The sequence below is a fragment of the Cibotium barometz genome, chromosome 48, assembly GCF_041138505.1.
Source record: "Cibotium barometz isolate CiBa-2024 chromosome 48, ASM4113850v1, whole genome shotgun sequence".
NCBI classification, from domain to species: Eukaryota; Viridiplantae; Streptophyta; class Polypodiopsida; order Cyatheales; family Cibotiaceae; genus Cibotium; species Cibotium barometz.
In genome coordinates, this window is record NC_141093.1 from 37092115 (window position 1) to 37109042 (window position 16928).

At 46.0% G+C, this 16928-nt stretch overlaps 1 protein-coding gene across 2 annotated transcripts in view; it reads right to left on the reverse strand.

Moving 5' to 3' along the window:
* Positions 1-1555: 1555 nt before the first annotated feature.
* The window catches only part of LOC147611143 (DNA mismatch repair protein MutS, type 2), a 63184-nt gene continuing 47811 nt past the window's right edge, over positions 1556-16928 (reverse strand). Inside the window, exons 15-17 of one of the 2 annotated variants that reach the window (XM_086785806.1) lie at positions 2760-2830; positions 2105-2340; positions 1556-2016 (exon numbers count right to left, since the gene is read on the reverse strand). In XM_086785806.1, the coding sequence (XP_086641932.1) occupies positions 1862-2016; positions 2105-2340; positions 2760-2830 (462 nt within the window). In that variant the 3' untranslated portion in view covers positions 1556-1861. Of the gene's footprint in view, positions 2017-2104; positions 2341-2555; positions 2630-2759; positions 2831-16928 lie in introns of those variants that run through there. The other variant, XR_015263969.1, reaches the window with a different exon arrangement.

A 16928-nucleotide genomic window follows, 5' to 3' on the forward strand; every position in this document is an offset into this window, starting at 1 on the left:
ATTCATACTAATTTAATTCTAGGTATTTTCCTATTTTCTTATGTTTCCAATGGATTCTTAACTCTTTTTTATTCATTGAGATAATATTTAATATCTAATTAATTTTTAATTATCTAATTTTCTTTAATTAATTATTAATACTTTTTAATAATATAACCTTATTTAATAGATTAACATAGTTTTATTGATTTAGATCAATATGGTTTTAATTATTTAGATCAATATAGTTTTATTAATTTAGATCAATATGGTTTTAATTATTTAAATTAATATAGTTTATTAATTTAGATCAATATAATTTTAATTATTCTTAAAGATAATTTTAATTTAATTTTTATTATATTCCTTAAGTATTTTAAAGATTCTTAATTACTTTGTAATTTTACTCGATGAGTTTGCTTTTTAAATTTTATTTTTTGACTTTTTAGCCTCGTCAATTTTATTTAAACTTTGGCCCATTGGGTCTTTAGTAGATGCTCTCTCTCTCTCTCTCTCTCTCTCTCTCTCTCTCTCTCTCTCTCATGGAAAACTTTGAAGAGGATTCAAAAAATGGTTCTCTCAATAAACTACAACTAGAACTACCATAATGCATTAGAAATAATCTAGAAGATAGCTTTCAAATTCACTATTTCAATGTGGAGCCTAGCCATGCGTGAGGTCAAATAAAGACAATGAGATATTGTTAGGCTTAAAGAATTCCTACCTCTAGATATCAAGGTTACAGTTACCACCCATGGTTGTTTCCAACTTGATACTATCAACCATACCACACGACTTGAGAACATTACAAAACTCACTTTTGGTGGCGCTTCCACACCCATATGGACTCATCTAGATGCCCGTTCACAACCCTAGGATGAGGTGTCCTAACAAGATCTCTTTCCTACCTTTATAGGACCGAACACAAAAATGATAATCTCCACTTGCATGTGGTCTATTGTAACTATACCAAATATATCTAAGTTCTCTAACCATTTGGCCTCCAACAATCACCATCCAATGTCTAAAGCATAGCTCCCATGCATCCACACTCCTCAACCACATGGCTACTCCTCATAAATGAGGCATAACAAAATAGGGCTAGCTAATACCCACCTTATAGTGAGAGTAAAGCATTGATTTCCAAAAGTAGGTCTCTTTGTAGGCCTTGAAATTTTGTACTCTCCTTTGTAATAATAAGAGAGGTGTTTGCATTTCCTGTGTGAAACACTCCTATGAAGAGCTTGGAGATTATTAGTCTCTTAATCTTGTTCATTAGTCTCTATTTGTCAAATTTTTTGTGATTGATTGATTTATGTGTTTGATTAAGTTCTTTGTGTGTATACTTATCATTGTGATTAGCTATCATCAAGTTTGATCTCTTACAAGTGTCTTTTTAGTTTCAATCTCTTGCAGGGCATGTAAGTAATCCTAGTATATGTATGAACGAGACAAAAAGACGTGCACATAGGAGAAGGCAAGGAGAAAATCTTATCACTAGAGGTGTTAAGGAAAATGTGTGTTGGATGACATTTCTATATTTGCAAATAGGACTAAACAACGTTGCCCCCACTTGTATAAAAAAAGATGGAGCACTTTAATAGGGAAACCAAGTTTTTTTACATTAAGCATGTCCAAGTTGGTTGTAGTTAATAGTGTTTGAGTTAGCTTCAAAAGGACAAGATGAGGAACATGGTGAAGACATTCAAAGTGAGAAAGCTTACCCATCAAATGCACCTCTTGTGGTGAATGTGTTGTAAGAGGAGAAAGGGCAAAGAGTGCAAACAAGCAAAGACCACGTCCATGTATGTACACATATGCATGCATGTATAGATGATACACCAGAAAGAGCCTTTTGTTGTACACTGCCATCCATATACATTCATCTCTTAACATCAGATATGCTTAATCGCAGCTGTATAGATCCTGATTGCACAAGTACCATTTTTTTACCAGGTAACACTTGAACCACTTTCGCTTCTTTACCTAGTCGGGGCACGTACACCATCTCACCAACTTCTGGCATCAGGATTCCACCTGCACAAGGCATTTGATGATTCAATACATGATGCAGTTGGAAGGTGAAATTACACCCTATCTGGAGTCCCAAAGCAAAAATGTCCACCTTGTGAGCTTGGAGCCACCAGTTTAACAGGTGCTCCTTCGGAATGTTGTATGGTGGTGGCGGAAGTGTTCTTCTCCACTGTATTTAATTTCTTCAGATGGATGGTACTCAAAGCAGCACGTGCTTTGTGTGCTTCCTCTTGCAGCATGCCAGATGCAACTAGAAATGAAGACTGCTCTTCCTCCTGCATGATTTCTACAGCCTCCTTCAGGCTTCTGTGCAGCAGCTTTGCCTGCCTGTAAAGTAGGCATAAAATGAGAAAATTTACTAGAATGAGTTCCACTTCTGTTTGTGAAATTGACTTCCTCTCCATGTAACTGAACAAATAACAATATGACTTGGTCTAAAACCGATGCACACAAAGGAAAAACACCAATATAAAAGCAAGGTCTCTTTCTTCTTTACAAAAATAGATGATGTCACACTCAATAGGTACAGAAGGGTCGAGTACCCTGCATAAAAAGAGAGATTTGTTCGAGGGGGTCTTGTGAGCAGTGAGATACTTGCATGCATTACACAGCATGTCTTCCACATTCGTTGACATGTCCTTTATCATGGTTGAGTGAGGTTATACATCAAAATTTTACTCAAGTGGTGTTATTATGTCATACACCACGCAACATGCTGCATCAAGGAAAGCTTTTGAACAACTTACTTAAGGTATTGTTCTGCTTCAAACAAATCATTCTCAAACTCTCGCTTAGATCTTTCTAGATCCATTATGACCTGGCACACACACAAGAAAACCTTGGTTAGAGTGCAGGCATGTGCAACATTTGAACCGTGGCATACTACCACGAAAGCTTGAGGAGGTCAAGCTGTTATGACTAGCAATTGTTACTACCAATGCATAACGTGGTTTTTTCTAATTCAGTTGTGTAGATTTTGCAAGGTCGATGAGGCAGCTCAGATGTTAGAAGGGGAAGTGGTGGAGAGAGCAACACGAGAGAGAGAGAGAGGTCGACTGGAGAGAGAAAGAGCGTGGAGGAGTTCTGCCGTTGCCCCGCCGCCTCCACCCTACTGTTGGTCCTTCCCACTTGCTGGTCGTCGCCAGTTCTTGTTCATAGTCGAGCTTTTGCTTCTGCTCTACCTCAGGGCTTGTGTGTGTGTGTGTGTGTGTGTGTGTGTGTGAGAGAGAGAGAGAGAGAGAGAGAGAGAGAGAGAGAGATGGGTAGAGAAGTCGAATTTGTAAACACACCTCTTGTTACGCTGGTGACTGTGTTGGCGCGATACCTGGACGTGGCAGTGTGATCGACATCCTTGCAGAGAAGACAACACACCGCCTTTCGTTATCAGTGGAGCTGCTTGCAACAAGAGGTATTACTGTAAATACAGCAGGTACACTAGGGTTTCTAGCAAGTACTGCAGGTTCAATAGGGTTTCCAGCAGGTGCTGCAGTACAGTAGGGGTTCTTCCAGGTACAATAGTTTCCGCAAGTACTGCAGGTACAGAAGAGTTTCCAGCTGCCGGTACTGTAGGTACAGTAGGGTTTCTAGCAGGTGACTTGCAGGTACAGTAGGGTTTCAGCAGGTGGTACAGAAGAGTTTCCAGCCAGTACTGCAGGTACAGTAGGGTTTCAGCAGGTACTGCAGGTACAGAAGAGTTTCCAGCCAGCACTGCAGTAGGTGCTGAATTTGGGTTTGAGAGAACAAGTTTTCTTTGCTTTTGTACATGGATTTGGATGACCCGGCTGCTGCTGTTGGCGACATGGCTGCCAATAGCCTTAACATGGATCTTATTGAGGAGATGATCGAGAAAGATGTGGGTTATGCTTCAGATGTCTCGGAGCAACAAAAACGTCAAAGGCTTGATGTTGATGCAAGCTATACTCCGGTGAATGTTGGAGAGAATGCAGAGGAAAGTTCTCAGGCACCTTCTCCGGAGTTTGCACGTTTGCTGCAGATCACTGGTGAGCTTCTGCAAGAATATGTGAAGGCAAATAGCGTGCAAATGGCTGCAGTAGATAATAGTGGTGTGGCTGATGTATGCATGGAGACTCCTTTGTTGCTACAACAGCTAGCAGATTTTCATGATCGTGTTGCTATCTTTTTCTTTACTGGGCGTATTCCATTGTTGCCTCGTCTTAGAGCATGGCTGGGCCGCTTGGTGTCGCCTGAGGCACTTGAGGAGATTTACGATGGTCCGAGAGGCTTTTATGAAATACTTTTTCGCACTTCGGAAGCCCGTAGGGCAGTCTTGGAGCAAGTGCCACTTTTTTTGGATGGGCAATTGGTTCATGTGGTTCCGTGGAAGCCTATGGCAGAGTACCAAGATATGTTGCGCCAGGCTTGCTCAGTTTGGGTTGAAGTGAAACAATTCCCACCAATGTTTTGGCGTGTTTTACCAGGTCTCATGCGAGGTATCGGTGATGTCTTGGTGGTGCCTCGAATGACATCTAGAAACCGAAATCGTCTATGCATGTTGTGGAATACTGGGAGACCTAGGCCGACACATTTGCGTGTCAATATGGCTGGGCTGCAACCTTTAATGTATGAATTGAGGTGGGATACATTTGCTGGCCACTGTTTCAAATACTTTGTCTCCGAATGTCCTACGAAAGAACAAGTTGTTGCTACAAAGGATATCCTTGATGGGCAGTTGCCCGTGGAAGATGAGCATGATGCTCCTTCACATGATGCCCAACACATGGATGTACATGTGGATGTTCAGAATGAGGTTGAGCAGCCATGGGTGGAAGTACGTGGTAAAAAGACACGATTTGTTGCCCCGCGGGGGGATTTCTCAGATGCTGTTTGGCGGGGGCCTTTGCGTACTCATCACGGGCCCTTACATACATATGCTCGTCGCCCTTTGGGTTCAGATGCCCAGCAAAACAGACCAGGATTGAGAGGCCGGGAGGCCAACTTTCTCAGGGTACAGGGCCTCTTGGGGTGGATAGAGTAGAACGCTATCCTATTAGAAGTCGCCTAACAAAAGAAGCACAACAACAATTGCCTCTTGTGTTTGGTTCGAAGGGTGAGGTCATCTCGTCATGGGATGGTCATTACCCTTTGACACGTGCTCGGGAACTCCAAGGACAGTCTGAGATCACAAATACCATGTCTAAAAATGCAATGCTTCAAAAGGTTCGTGATTTGGCAGATTGTCTTGGGCCTAGTACACGGCCTTGTTGATTCCTTTTCTGGGAAGGCTTATGAAAATTGTACAATGGAATGTAAAGGGTATTTCTTCGCGCCAAAAGCAGTTCAGGCTTTGGCGTACAACTTTTTGTCATGGTTGGGATGTTTTGTGTGCAGTTGAACATAAGCAGCATAAGTTGGCTGGCAAAGCCTATGTATATAAGGGGTTTCATGTTTTCTACAGCGGACATCCTGCTTCGCAGTCAGGTATTATGTTTGCTGTTCGTTCGCAGTTTCAGCCTTCTCTTGTGATTCAAGATGTTCATGGAAGATTTCTAGTGATACAGATTGTTTGGGATGATACGCCTTTATGGTTGTTAGGGGTGTATGCTCCAAATAATGCTCGTGCACGCCGTTTGCTGTGGAATGACTTGTGTGCTCTTTCAATCTCTCATCCTGGCTTTGTGATGGGGGACTTTAATATGTGTGTCTCCAGGGAGCAAGCCACGTCGCCTCATTCTGTAATGGATGGCCCGGAGAGAAAGGCGTGGGAAGCTTTTGCAGCAAGGTTGCTAAAACAAGACATGTGGTCTTGGTTGCATTCAGATGAAAGGGGTTACACTTATGCCTCACAACAGTTTCGGGGCACTTATGCTAGATTGGATAGGATGTATATTTTACATCAAGATCTCTTTTTGCCAGAGGTTCTTACTATGATGGTTGATTAGCAAAACAGGTTTTGTCAGATCATTGGCCGCTTGTGTTTGAAATGGTCTATCATCCTGTGGATGCATATAAAGGCTTGTTGGGACGCTTGCCTTTGCCGCTTAAATCACACTTTTTTGGAGCATGAAGTTTTTGATGTTTATATGCGTCAGTTGATACGACATTTCTCCACAAGAGTGTCCATGGCTGATTATCATGCTTGGCCAGTGTTCCTTACCAACACTCGGAAATTAGCACGGCATTATGGTCTTGCTAATGCCTCTATACAAAAACAGCATGTGGCTCTTCTTGAGTCGCTTTTAAAGGGCTTGCAGGCGTTCATGTTTACTGACTCTATGGATGCTGAAGTTGCGGATGCCATAGAATGGCTGAAAAAGGAGCTATCTAGGGTGCAGGAAGCACAATATGTTCGCTTTAAACTACTTGCACGTCTTGATGCTTTGCGGGATGCTAACTGTCAATCTCATCGCTTCTATGATAAGTTGCATCAAAAACATATGCGTGAGAATATTGTTAGGCTGATGGATGCCAAAGGCAACCTTGTTACTCAACCTTCTGAGGTTATTCAGCATTGCATCAGGTTTTATGAAGATTTGCTTGCCCCTCGAGAGGATGTCTCACCGGCTGTCCTGGCTGCAAGGGAGTCATTGTTTGCTGAAGTACGATATCAAGTTGACCCTGATGTGGTGGTTCAGCTTGATGCTCCTGTTACTCAAGGGAAAGTGGAAGCTGTTCTCTCCAAACTTCCCATGGGAAAGAGTCCTGGTTGGGATGGTTTGACAAATGAGTTTTTCCGAAAATATGCTGATCAGCTTGCAGAGCCTTTGACGCTTATTTGTCAAAGGGTTTGGGATGAGGGATATATGCCTGCCGATTGGAAGTTGGGCATACTTCGTTTGTTGCCCAAAGTCCCTTCGCCTACTTCTTTGGCTCAATGGCACCCGATCTCACTTATGGGTATTATGTATAAAATCTTTACAAAGATTTTTGCCAATCGCTTGCAGAAGGTGCTTCCTACTCTTGTTCATCCATATCAATATGGATTTGTGCATGGCAGGAATATTTTGCATAATATTCTTAATGTTCAAATTGGAGTGGATTATACCAAGGCAAAGAAGCAAGAGATTGTGATGGTGCAGCTGGATCTTGAAAAAGCTTTTGATCATGTCAGCTGGTCTTTCCTTTCTCAGTTAATGACAGCCATGGGCTTTGGTCCCAAAATGGCTAATTTGGTGCATTTACTTGGCTCTGGCTCTATCACGTGGATTATGCTCAATGGAGGACTTTCGGATGGTATTTCTCTCACCCGTTCTCTCCGGCAGGGCTGTCCTCTTAGCCCTCTTTTCTTTGCCATTGCCACTCATCCTATGTTATCTCGCCTAGATGCTATGGCATCGCATGGTGAAGTGGTTGGTTTGCATCTCCCTCATGGCAAGCAATTGGTTGCTCAAGCCCTTGCGGATGACACTTTTATGTTTCTCAGGGCCGAAAAAGCCAATATAGATCGAGCAATGGAAGCTTGGAATAATTTTGCATTGGCTTCTGGGCTGAAAATAAATTCAACAAAATCAGCCCTCATTGTATGCACGGAATTTGATCTTGAGGCATTAGGGTGGCAAGGCCGTGTGGTGCATACAGGAGACATTGTTCGTCATCTTGGATATCCGGTGGGTGTGGATGTGGACCCCCAAGTGCTTCTTGCTTGGATTTCTGCTCGGATCTCCGATAAATTTGTGTATTGGAAAGCTCAGGGGTGGCCTATGCATGTGAGGGTTAAGGTAGCTCAGGTTATTATGCTTAGCATGATTTCCTATTTTTTGCCTTTGCTACCTTGGACGCACAAATCTCTCATCCGTTTGGTTGCTCCCATTCGGTTTATGCTGTGGAAGAGGCAAGGAAATATTATGGGTCAAACATGGATAGCTTGGAATCACATTACGACACCCAAAAGAATGGGTGGGGCTGCTTTACTGGATGTCCGCTTGCATATGGGGGCGCGTAGGTGGGCGCTTTTTCAAGATATGTGTTTGCAGGAGCAGCCTTGGGTATTCATGGCTCGTGACTTGATTGAGTTGGAGGGATTGTCACATGGGCGGACACGTGTGCAAGCTTCATGGTGGGACATTGTGAATGCGGCTCATCCTGTCCGTATTCGCTCATCACACATTTTATCGCATATTCTCCTTTCTTGGCATGAAGTTCTACTGTTGGCTCGGTGGGATCCTGGTCATGAAAGACTACTTTTGAACTCTTTGCAGTTCGAAACATTTGTGGAGTCGCGTGTCATTGTTTGGCCAGACAGAGATGCTTCACGCATACGACTCAACCGCATGGTCAGGCTAGGCTTGGTTAGAATCCGAGATGCTGTGATACTTGGTCGTGACAGGCCATATTCGTTTCGTCGTATTCGGCAGCACTTTAGGGTTCCTCGGACATTTCAACCACTATGGGTTGACATCATGCATGCAGTTGAGCCTTTTACTCCATTGCCTCGGCCATCTGCAGATCAGCCTTGGCTTGATTGGGCACTATGTAAATCTGGTGACTTGATATCACTCTCAGCTAACCAGGTCTATCATAAGCTTGTATCAGAGAAAGATTGGGTTTCAGCCAAGGCCAATAAGGTGTGGGGATTGCACAAGTCTAAATCATGGTGGCAGAAAACTCTTATGCGTGGTTGGCAGTCTAAACTCCCTTACCAAGGTAAGGTTTTCATTTGGAGGATGTTGGTGGGAGGGTTACCTACACGGGATCAGCTGAGCCGTCGTAAAATTACACTGGCCTCTTGCTTCTTCTGCACGACATGCACTGAAACAGTTATGCATCTGTTCATGAGTTGTCTAGTGGCCCGTCAGATTTGGTCTTTTGTCTCTCGCGTTTGGGAGGCAGTAGAGAGGTCTACTGTTTCGGCTCATCAGTGGATATTTGGGATTTGTCCTCAAGTCATTACTTCAGACAGTCACCTTGTGATATTCCATTTCCTTAGATGGACAGGACTTTGGCATATTTGGACTACACGGAATGGGTTCATTTTTGATTCCTTGTTTGGAATACATGGGCACATTCTACGTATCCACGGTTTGCTGCTTTGGCAGTTTTCTTCTCTTCTCTCAGCTCAGCTACTGGATGCAGATGTTATTTCGTTATGGTCTACGGCGGCTCGGCTGGCTCATCTTTGATGCTTTTATCTGGGATGCTTATTTGGCTAGGAGGCTTTCTTATTAGTGTACAGGTTTGCATGGTCATGATCCTTTAGAGGATCTTTTGTGGGGGTTTTGTTTGGGGCCATAGGTTCCGTGTGAGCCATGTGGCTGATGTACATTTTACATATAATATAAAACACCATTTCACGAAAAAAAGAAGAAGAAGGGGAAGTGGTCAAGAGGGCAGAGCTTCCACAGAAATCCCAGAAGAAATGGTGATACAAGTCAAGAAACACTGCAAAGGAACCAACAAATTATAAATGGGCTTTATTATTCATATGGTCATGCTTTCACATGAAACCATGTATTTTATTACTCGAGATCCTTCTTTCATCCTAAAGTAAAGGGCTGAATCAGGAAACAAAGGTGTTTAACCTAATTTTAGTGCTTGGGTAAAAATGTATACTTTGGCAATTCAAAGCAACAGACATTAAGACTAGACCTGGTCCTGCCTTCCAAACTACTGAAGCTAAACGGCTGTAAAATACTGTAAACGATTGCCTTCCATTTTGCTATCAAAGAGAAAGACAAAAATGTAAATCAAACCCTAAAAAGGAGAGGACCTGTGCAATTGGCTGATATAAGCACGGCATTTTTTTAAATAAGAGATCTTCATATGCTCAAGGAAGGCAATCCATCTGGCCTTTGCCAGCCTTCGTGGAACCTCAATCCTGTTCCAGACAATAAAGCGAGTGTTGACGGTATCACACTGAATGATTGATAGTGATTGGATAAAAGCTTGCAATAGGCTTTGTGCACAAGATCAACCAGATTATCTGTCTCGAGCAGATCGGACATGGATATTCCTGACCGAGCTTTTCCCGAAGCTCCAATCATACAAAGAGCACTTCTCGAGTGTCATTGGGCATGGATTCATTGAGAGCCCTTCTTGTGTCATGTGCACCTTGCACTTGGGTACACGGTGACACACTGGCATGATCATCAGTGCAGCATTTGTACAGAAGTAGAACCTTTTCTAGGATTATTTGTCGTATGCCGTGACCCCATTGTGAGCCCTCAGTCCAGGGATAGTCAGGCACGAGCTATGTAGGTCAGTCTCTGAGCTTTAGAGGTCAGTCAGATGTCAATCCTCTTAACCCACTTGGAGAAAGCATCATTTAGATAGTGCATTTAGTGTCAGCCTTAGGATTAGGTTGCATCAGAAGCATATAGGTAGGCCTTGGGCTAGGCCATTAGGAGGGCCTGGGCAGTTAGTCGGCAGCCCACATAATGCCCTTCCTGCAGTCAGGTAGCATTTACTGTTACCAAGCTCCAGCCAGCATAAGGGGTGGCCTCATGCAGTCGGCCAGCATTAAATGTGTCCAGCAGGCAATCGGGTTGCACTGCAGCAGTCGGGCAGCAGCAAAAAGGACTTTATTCCATGCGCAGCATTTAATGCTATTTATTTAGTATTTTTTGTCCATACTGAACTGGCCGACAGCTTTATGCTGGCCGACAAGCAGCATGGGACATATAAATACAAGCACATCAGACCCAATTATTTCATTTAGGTATTCAGCAAAGTACACACAGTTTGCAGCATCCAATCAACTCCAGGCTAAGGAAGGAAGATACTCTTCACATTCAGCCAGCATATGTGCAGTCCTACAGCCTTCTGGACTTGCATCAGTGGCCAAGGAGAGTCTTCAGCAGAGCCTCGGGATAGCTGGATACTCAGCCAACGTACGGTCTTCCTCGTCCTTGCGTTGGGCATTCATATCAATTGTACGCAGCATTGTACAACATTTCTCCAAAGAATAATATAAGCAAATACTCTTGCTTGGGGGGGGGGGGGGGGAACCCAATATTGTGTCGTCTTCTACATTCTCATTCGCTTCTCTCTCTCTCTCTCTCTCTCTCTCTCTCTCTCTCTCTCTCTCTCTAAAGTTGATGCTAAAGATTCTCACCACATGAAGGTATAAAGGAGGCCCTGTTGTGTGTTATCACGATCAAGCTTAGTGCATGTAACATCTTGAGGGTCACTGGGCATGGATTCATTGAGAGCTCTCTTGAGAGGGGGGTTCGAGCCTTTGTCACAGTTGATGTATTACAGAGACCAGAGATGTCTCGGACTAGACCTACTAGAGATGAGACATCACAGAGACAGACTTATGAGGAGGCAGGATACCGCACAGACATCTATCACCGACTTCTTCAGCTCCCACCCGTGAGCCCCGGCAGACACCCCCCATGCGAGACCCACTAGGACAGAGAACCCCTAACAGGGCCACACAACCCCACTGAGTGAGGACCACCCCCAAAGCCCGTGGCACGGCTGGCACCTTGCATCCGCCGGGTACTCCGTGAGAGAGCACATACCCTCTAGAGAGCCAGCCGCCCCAGGTCCAGGAGATCTAGCCCCCCTACCCTACAGCTTCAGATTCAAGACCTGCTTCAGTGACACAGTGAGACCTTGATATTGAGGCCAGGTACATGGTTCATGAGAAAGACGACGCATTATGAGCCTCAAAGCATGAGGTTCTTCTGCTGCCTACTTTATTGTACACACAAGGTCTACGTAGTAAGTTGGCCCTGCAATTCTCTTCGGCAACTACTCTTTTTACTTTTTTCATGTTGTCTTAACATCCAGTTTACTCATGGATCCTTTTGATCTCATAGTAGACTCTTTGGGTCTTTTGTAGACATTAATAACATCTTTCTTTCTTTCTTTCTAGATGCTCTAAGCTGTGAGGGTCCTGATGATCTCTTATGCAGAGTCTATCACTAAGGGATTCCATCTGAATGGACTTGCACCATACTCATGGTATAACCTATTCCACTCGGAGAATCGGATTCTGGCTGCCGGTGGATCAGGTGCAGCTGGAGAGTGGCCACCACCCCTGTGAGAAGAGGCCGGAGGAGGGGCAGGGGAGGAGCCTAGGAAGAGGGAGTCCATGATGAGGCTTCAGAAGGAGAGGAGGGATAGGGAACAGGAGGCTGGGAGGGCTCCACAGGTACTTCTTCCTGTGGTGGTGAAGGGAGGAGGGTGTGTGGAGATGAAGCTGAGGGTGAGGGTGGGCCCCTCTAGCAGCTTGTAAGTTTGCCACCAGGCCTGCTGCATCAACCGGCTAGGCTTGCTCTGGAGCATCTGCTGCTGAATCCTGGGGTGGTCCTGGGCATAAATGCTCATAACGGTTTGAAGTCAGGACCATTACATTGGAGTGGAGTCCATAGAGGTGCGGTCCCCACCACACCTACCTCGACAGCGGTGGCAGCATGCGCCACTGTTCTTGCTAGTCTCCTATGAAATGAAATGATATATTAACATCTCTAAAAGGCCATAGTGGCCTATGAGACAAAACTGAGAGTACAGAAGCAAGGTAGGCGCCTCTGATGCCGAGCAATAATGGCTCTGATCTGGCGATGGTGAGGATGCCGTGGTCAGGAACCTGGTGGGCGTTGCCGACAAGCACGACATAAGATAACTGCCCTATCAGTGGTGACTCCCTGGGAGCGTGGTCGGTGCCTTGATGGCCCAATGGAGGAGGTATCAGGAGGTGTGTGGGCTGGGTTGCTGGTGCTGGTGCCGAAGAAATATGTCAGGGTCCTCTGTCTAGGTACATCATGGCTCGGTCTGCCAAGAGGGTCTCTCTGTGTCTCCTGAGCTCAAGTAGAAACAATCCCAGGCATCTCTGATCCTCAAACTCCATGACCCTGCGTAACCGCCCAAAACCCTCTCGGAAGAGGCAGTGATATCTCCCTCGGATCTCATAATAGACTGTACATCGGCAAATGTAGTGTTCCTCTATCTCTACCTCCTGGTAGCATAGCTGACAAATGCGGTCATCCAAGATCTGATGCACATATCGCCCTGTCTCAATCCGCAACTAGTGTGATGAGGTCCGGATCTGTCCAATGGCACAACGTATCCCATGTGATAGGTGTACATCCATGTATGCCGGGCGGGTGATAAAATCATCCGGTTAGAGGTGTAGAAAATGGCTCTTGTAATGAACCATTTTCGTGCCCAAGGGCTCAAGGGGGCTAGTCCATGTCCTCTCTGTGTCCACTCTGATGATATCCATCCTGATCACGCGGTTTTGCTCTGAGCGGGTGTGATCCAAAAATGGACAATCCACACTGTACTGAAAGGGTGGTAGTGCCTCTATCCGCAAACCATGTAGGTCAAACCATGATCTCATTTGAGTGTACCAACAATGAGTATCTCCATCCTCTGCCAACTATATGGATGAGGTCAATGCCAATCGGGAGTACCTTTGCTGAGGGAGCTCCCATAGCCGCTGTAAAAAGGTAACTGCTTGGAATAGGGCCTCGGTTACTACTGGTGGGGCACCCAGCTCAGCCCGAACAAACTCATGTGGTGCTGATGATTTGCTCCGAATCATGCGGGCAATCATCATAATCAGTGGTCTCTCCATTTGCCTCCATCCCTCATCTGTCCCTCTTTGAGATCTGTGATGTATACTGGGCCCCCAAATTGGAGCTCCGTACAGGAGGGTCGATGTGACAAGCGTATCAAATAGCCACAATTTGGTGCGTGGCTCCTGAAACTGTATGTGTGCACACTGCCTCTCAAGTGCCCCTGCCCTCGAGCTAATCTAGCTGCTGCTGCCTCCTTCAGGGAGAAACGCGGTCCTGTGAAAGTAACTCCCAAGTAGACATATGACCTGACGTACTCTACCGGCTCCCCTCGGAAAGTGAACTGAGGCTCTGATCTCGTCACCCATGCCTGTGTGGTGTTAAACACCATAACCTTGGTTTTCCCAAGGTTCATTGTCAGATCTCTATCTGCACAGAAAGCCTGTAATGCATCCAAGTGTCTCTGTAATCCCTCCGGAGAGTCTGAGATTAGAACAATATCATCAACATATAACAAGATGGGTATCAACACCCCTGCCAGGCATGCCCCTGGGCCTCCCAATCTGTCTACATAATCAGAGACTGCATCAATGTACAATCCAAAGAGGGTGGGCAATAGCGGGCATCCCTGCTTCACCCCTATCGTGCTGGTCACCCTATCAGATAGTCCGCCTGGAGCTCGGACTCTGCCTGTCACAGACTCATGCAAAGCATATATCCCCCACTGCATATCCTTGGGTACCTCAATGTCATGCAATTTGGGCATAAGCTTGGCACGTGGTACGGTATCGAAGGCTTTGCAGAAGTCCACAAAGCAGCAGTATATCCTTGTCTTCTGTGCCTTGCCCTCTTCAATAAGTGCCCGAAGTGTCAGTATGTGATCCAAGGTAGTAAATCCTCTCCTGAAGCCAACCTGTCCATGTGCTTGATGACCATGCCTCTCTGCCCATCGGCTCAGCTCCGACTCCAATATAGAGCCATATAATTTGGCCAAGTAATAACCAATCATGATCGTCCTGTAGTTGCCTGGTACCATGGGGTCCCCACTCTTAAAGAGTGGTACAATGATATGCTCTGTCCTGCTTGTCGGGAAACCCTCACAAATGGCACGATTAAGCACATGTACGATGAGTGGAGCCAAAGTGTCTCGTGCATATGAGAAGTGCTCTCCAACTAGCCCATCATGATCCTGTGCCTTTCCATTCTGTAACCTGTCTATCGCATCTAGCACCATCCGCATAGTAAAAAAGGTGCTGCTAGCCGGTCTAGCTCCCAGTGGAGGGGGGTTGGGGGGCTGTCCTGGTGCATCATATAGCTCTCTAGCATAAGTATGCCATGCCTCAGGTGGGGCTTGATGAGGCTCTCCATCCTTCATCAGACAGAGAGGTTTGTTGCCGCGGGGAAGGGGGGGGGGGGGGGGGGGGGTTGCTGGGGCTGACCGTTGGCATCGTGGTCTGACCCTGCATTGGGCTCACCACGGGGGCATGCTCGTGCGAGGGGGTTCATCTGGTGACACAAAACACTGCCCGGGGAGTCAAGAAAACTATACCTACTGTAGGAAGAGGGAGCCATCAAGATGAAGGATTAAGACTCTGCAAGGAAGGTTCTCCAGAGAGGCTTTGAGAACTCGAATGGATGGGAGCCTGTAGTAGACCTTGCTTCCCGGCACACTAGGGTTTGTGACACTGACTGTGTCATGGCTTCACTCTCTGGCAGTGTGCCTCCACCAAGAGTTGCTACTTGGCTAGCAAGACGTGCGTCCCGCCTACTCAATCGAGCTGAGAGAAACAACAACACCACAGAGAATGAAGTCTTGGCAATTGTCTATGCAATCTCCTGGGTGTCCGCTTCATTGTCATCACCCACCATCATGCCTTGAAATATCTTCTCAACAAGCCCCAAGTGTTTGGCCGAGTCTGGAGATGGCTCCTTCTCTTCCAAGAATTTAATTTTGACATCCTACTCCGATAGGCAAGCATCGAGTCATGGCGGATCACCTTTCCTGCATAGACAGTGGTGACCCTGCCATCCCCACCACAGGTATTGATGATGACCTCCCTGACAATGTGCTTTTTAAAGTAGATGCGGCTCCTACTTGGTACGGCGATGTGCTCGCCCTGCTCTCTACAGGTTCCTTTCCCAAATGTATGTCCCCAAGGACAAAAGGTGGCTGCTCCTCAAGGGCAACTCTACAAAACCGGTCAGGACGGCATCATGTGGCGATGTGCTAATCCTTGTGAGGTTCCACACCTCATGGATGCTCACGCTGGACCTTCTGGTGGTCACTACCCAGGGCCCACGACGGTGCGCATATTTCACTTAAGCATATGGTGGCCCAGCATCTTCAAGGACAGCAAAGCACATGCACAGAGCTGCGACATTTGCCAACGGTGTGGACCCAAACCCACCCACCAATCCAACTATCCCTTTAGTGGTCTCCATTCGAGTGATGGGGAATAGACTTTGTGGGCCCCATAGACCCAATAGCTTATCCCAGCAGATGCTGCTACATCCTTCTCGCTACTAACTATGCCACCAAGTGGGCAGAAGCACAAGCCACCAAAGATGCCACTGCCTCCACAGTAGCCAGATTCCTTTATGAGCACATCCTCACCCGCTTTGGTTGTCCATTAGAGTGGACCAGTGATAGGTGCTCCCATTTTGTAAATGAAATCATCACCAACCTCCTCGCCAATTACCAAGTATTTCACCGCAAAGCTTGTGCCTAGTACCCTCGGGCCAATGGCTATGACAAGAGCACTAACAAAGTGCTCTATCACCTTCTTTGCAAGGCTTGTCATCAGCATCCCAAGCAATGGCCGGATGCTCTTTCCTTGGCACACTCTGGGCCTATCCAATTGCCTACAAAGCCACTACTCAATGCAGCCCCTTCCCATTGGCCTTTGGGCTTGAAGCCATCTCCCCTTTCGAATTCAACCATGACTCCTACCGGGTGTGGGCACCCTCCATGTCTCCTCCTTTGGTGCCTCTCATTCCTCCTCCATCAACCGTCTTTCCATCTTAGAACAAACCTGCGCCCTTGCCAACCTTGCCCTGGAAGCTGAGCACCACAGATGCAAGGCATGGCACGATTTGCGTCACCCTCACTTTTCTCAAGGTGACTTGGTGTTCCTTAACCAGGTTCAGTACCTTAAACATGCCAAGAAGCTGGTACCTGCATGGGCAGGACCTTACAAGGTTTAAGACATCCAACCACAAGGCGAAGTGCAATTGTGCATCTTATCTGATAAGCACCTTCCTCTGGTAAATGGGTCCAGACTCAAGCTCTACCTCCAACAAAGGCCTGGAAACCATCTCTTGGCAGGCCCAAGTTGCTGAACCTGTTTTTTTTTTAAGTGAAGAAAAAGAGAGAGAAACACCCTCCTGCTTGAAAACGGTCTCGGCAGGCAGAGGCACATCTTCCTCCTATCGTCCCCTCTTCACCAACCTTGTATCTTGCTCTCTTTTTCACTTAAACACACCCCATCTCTCCTC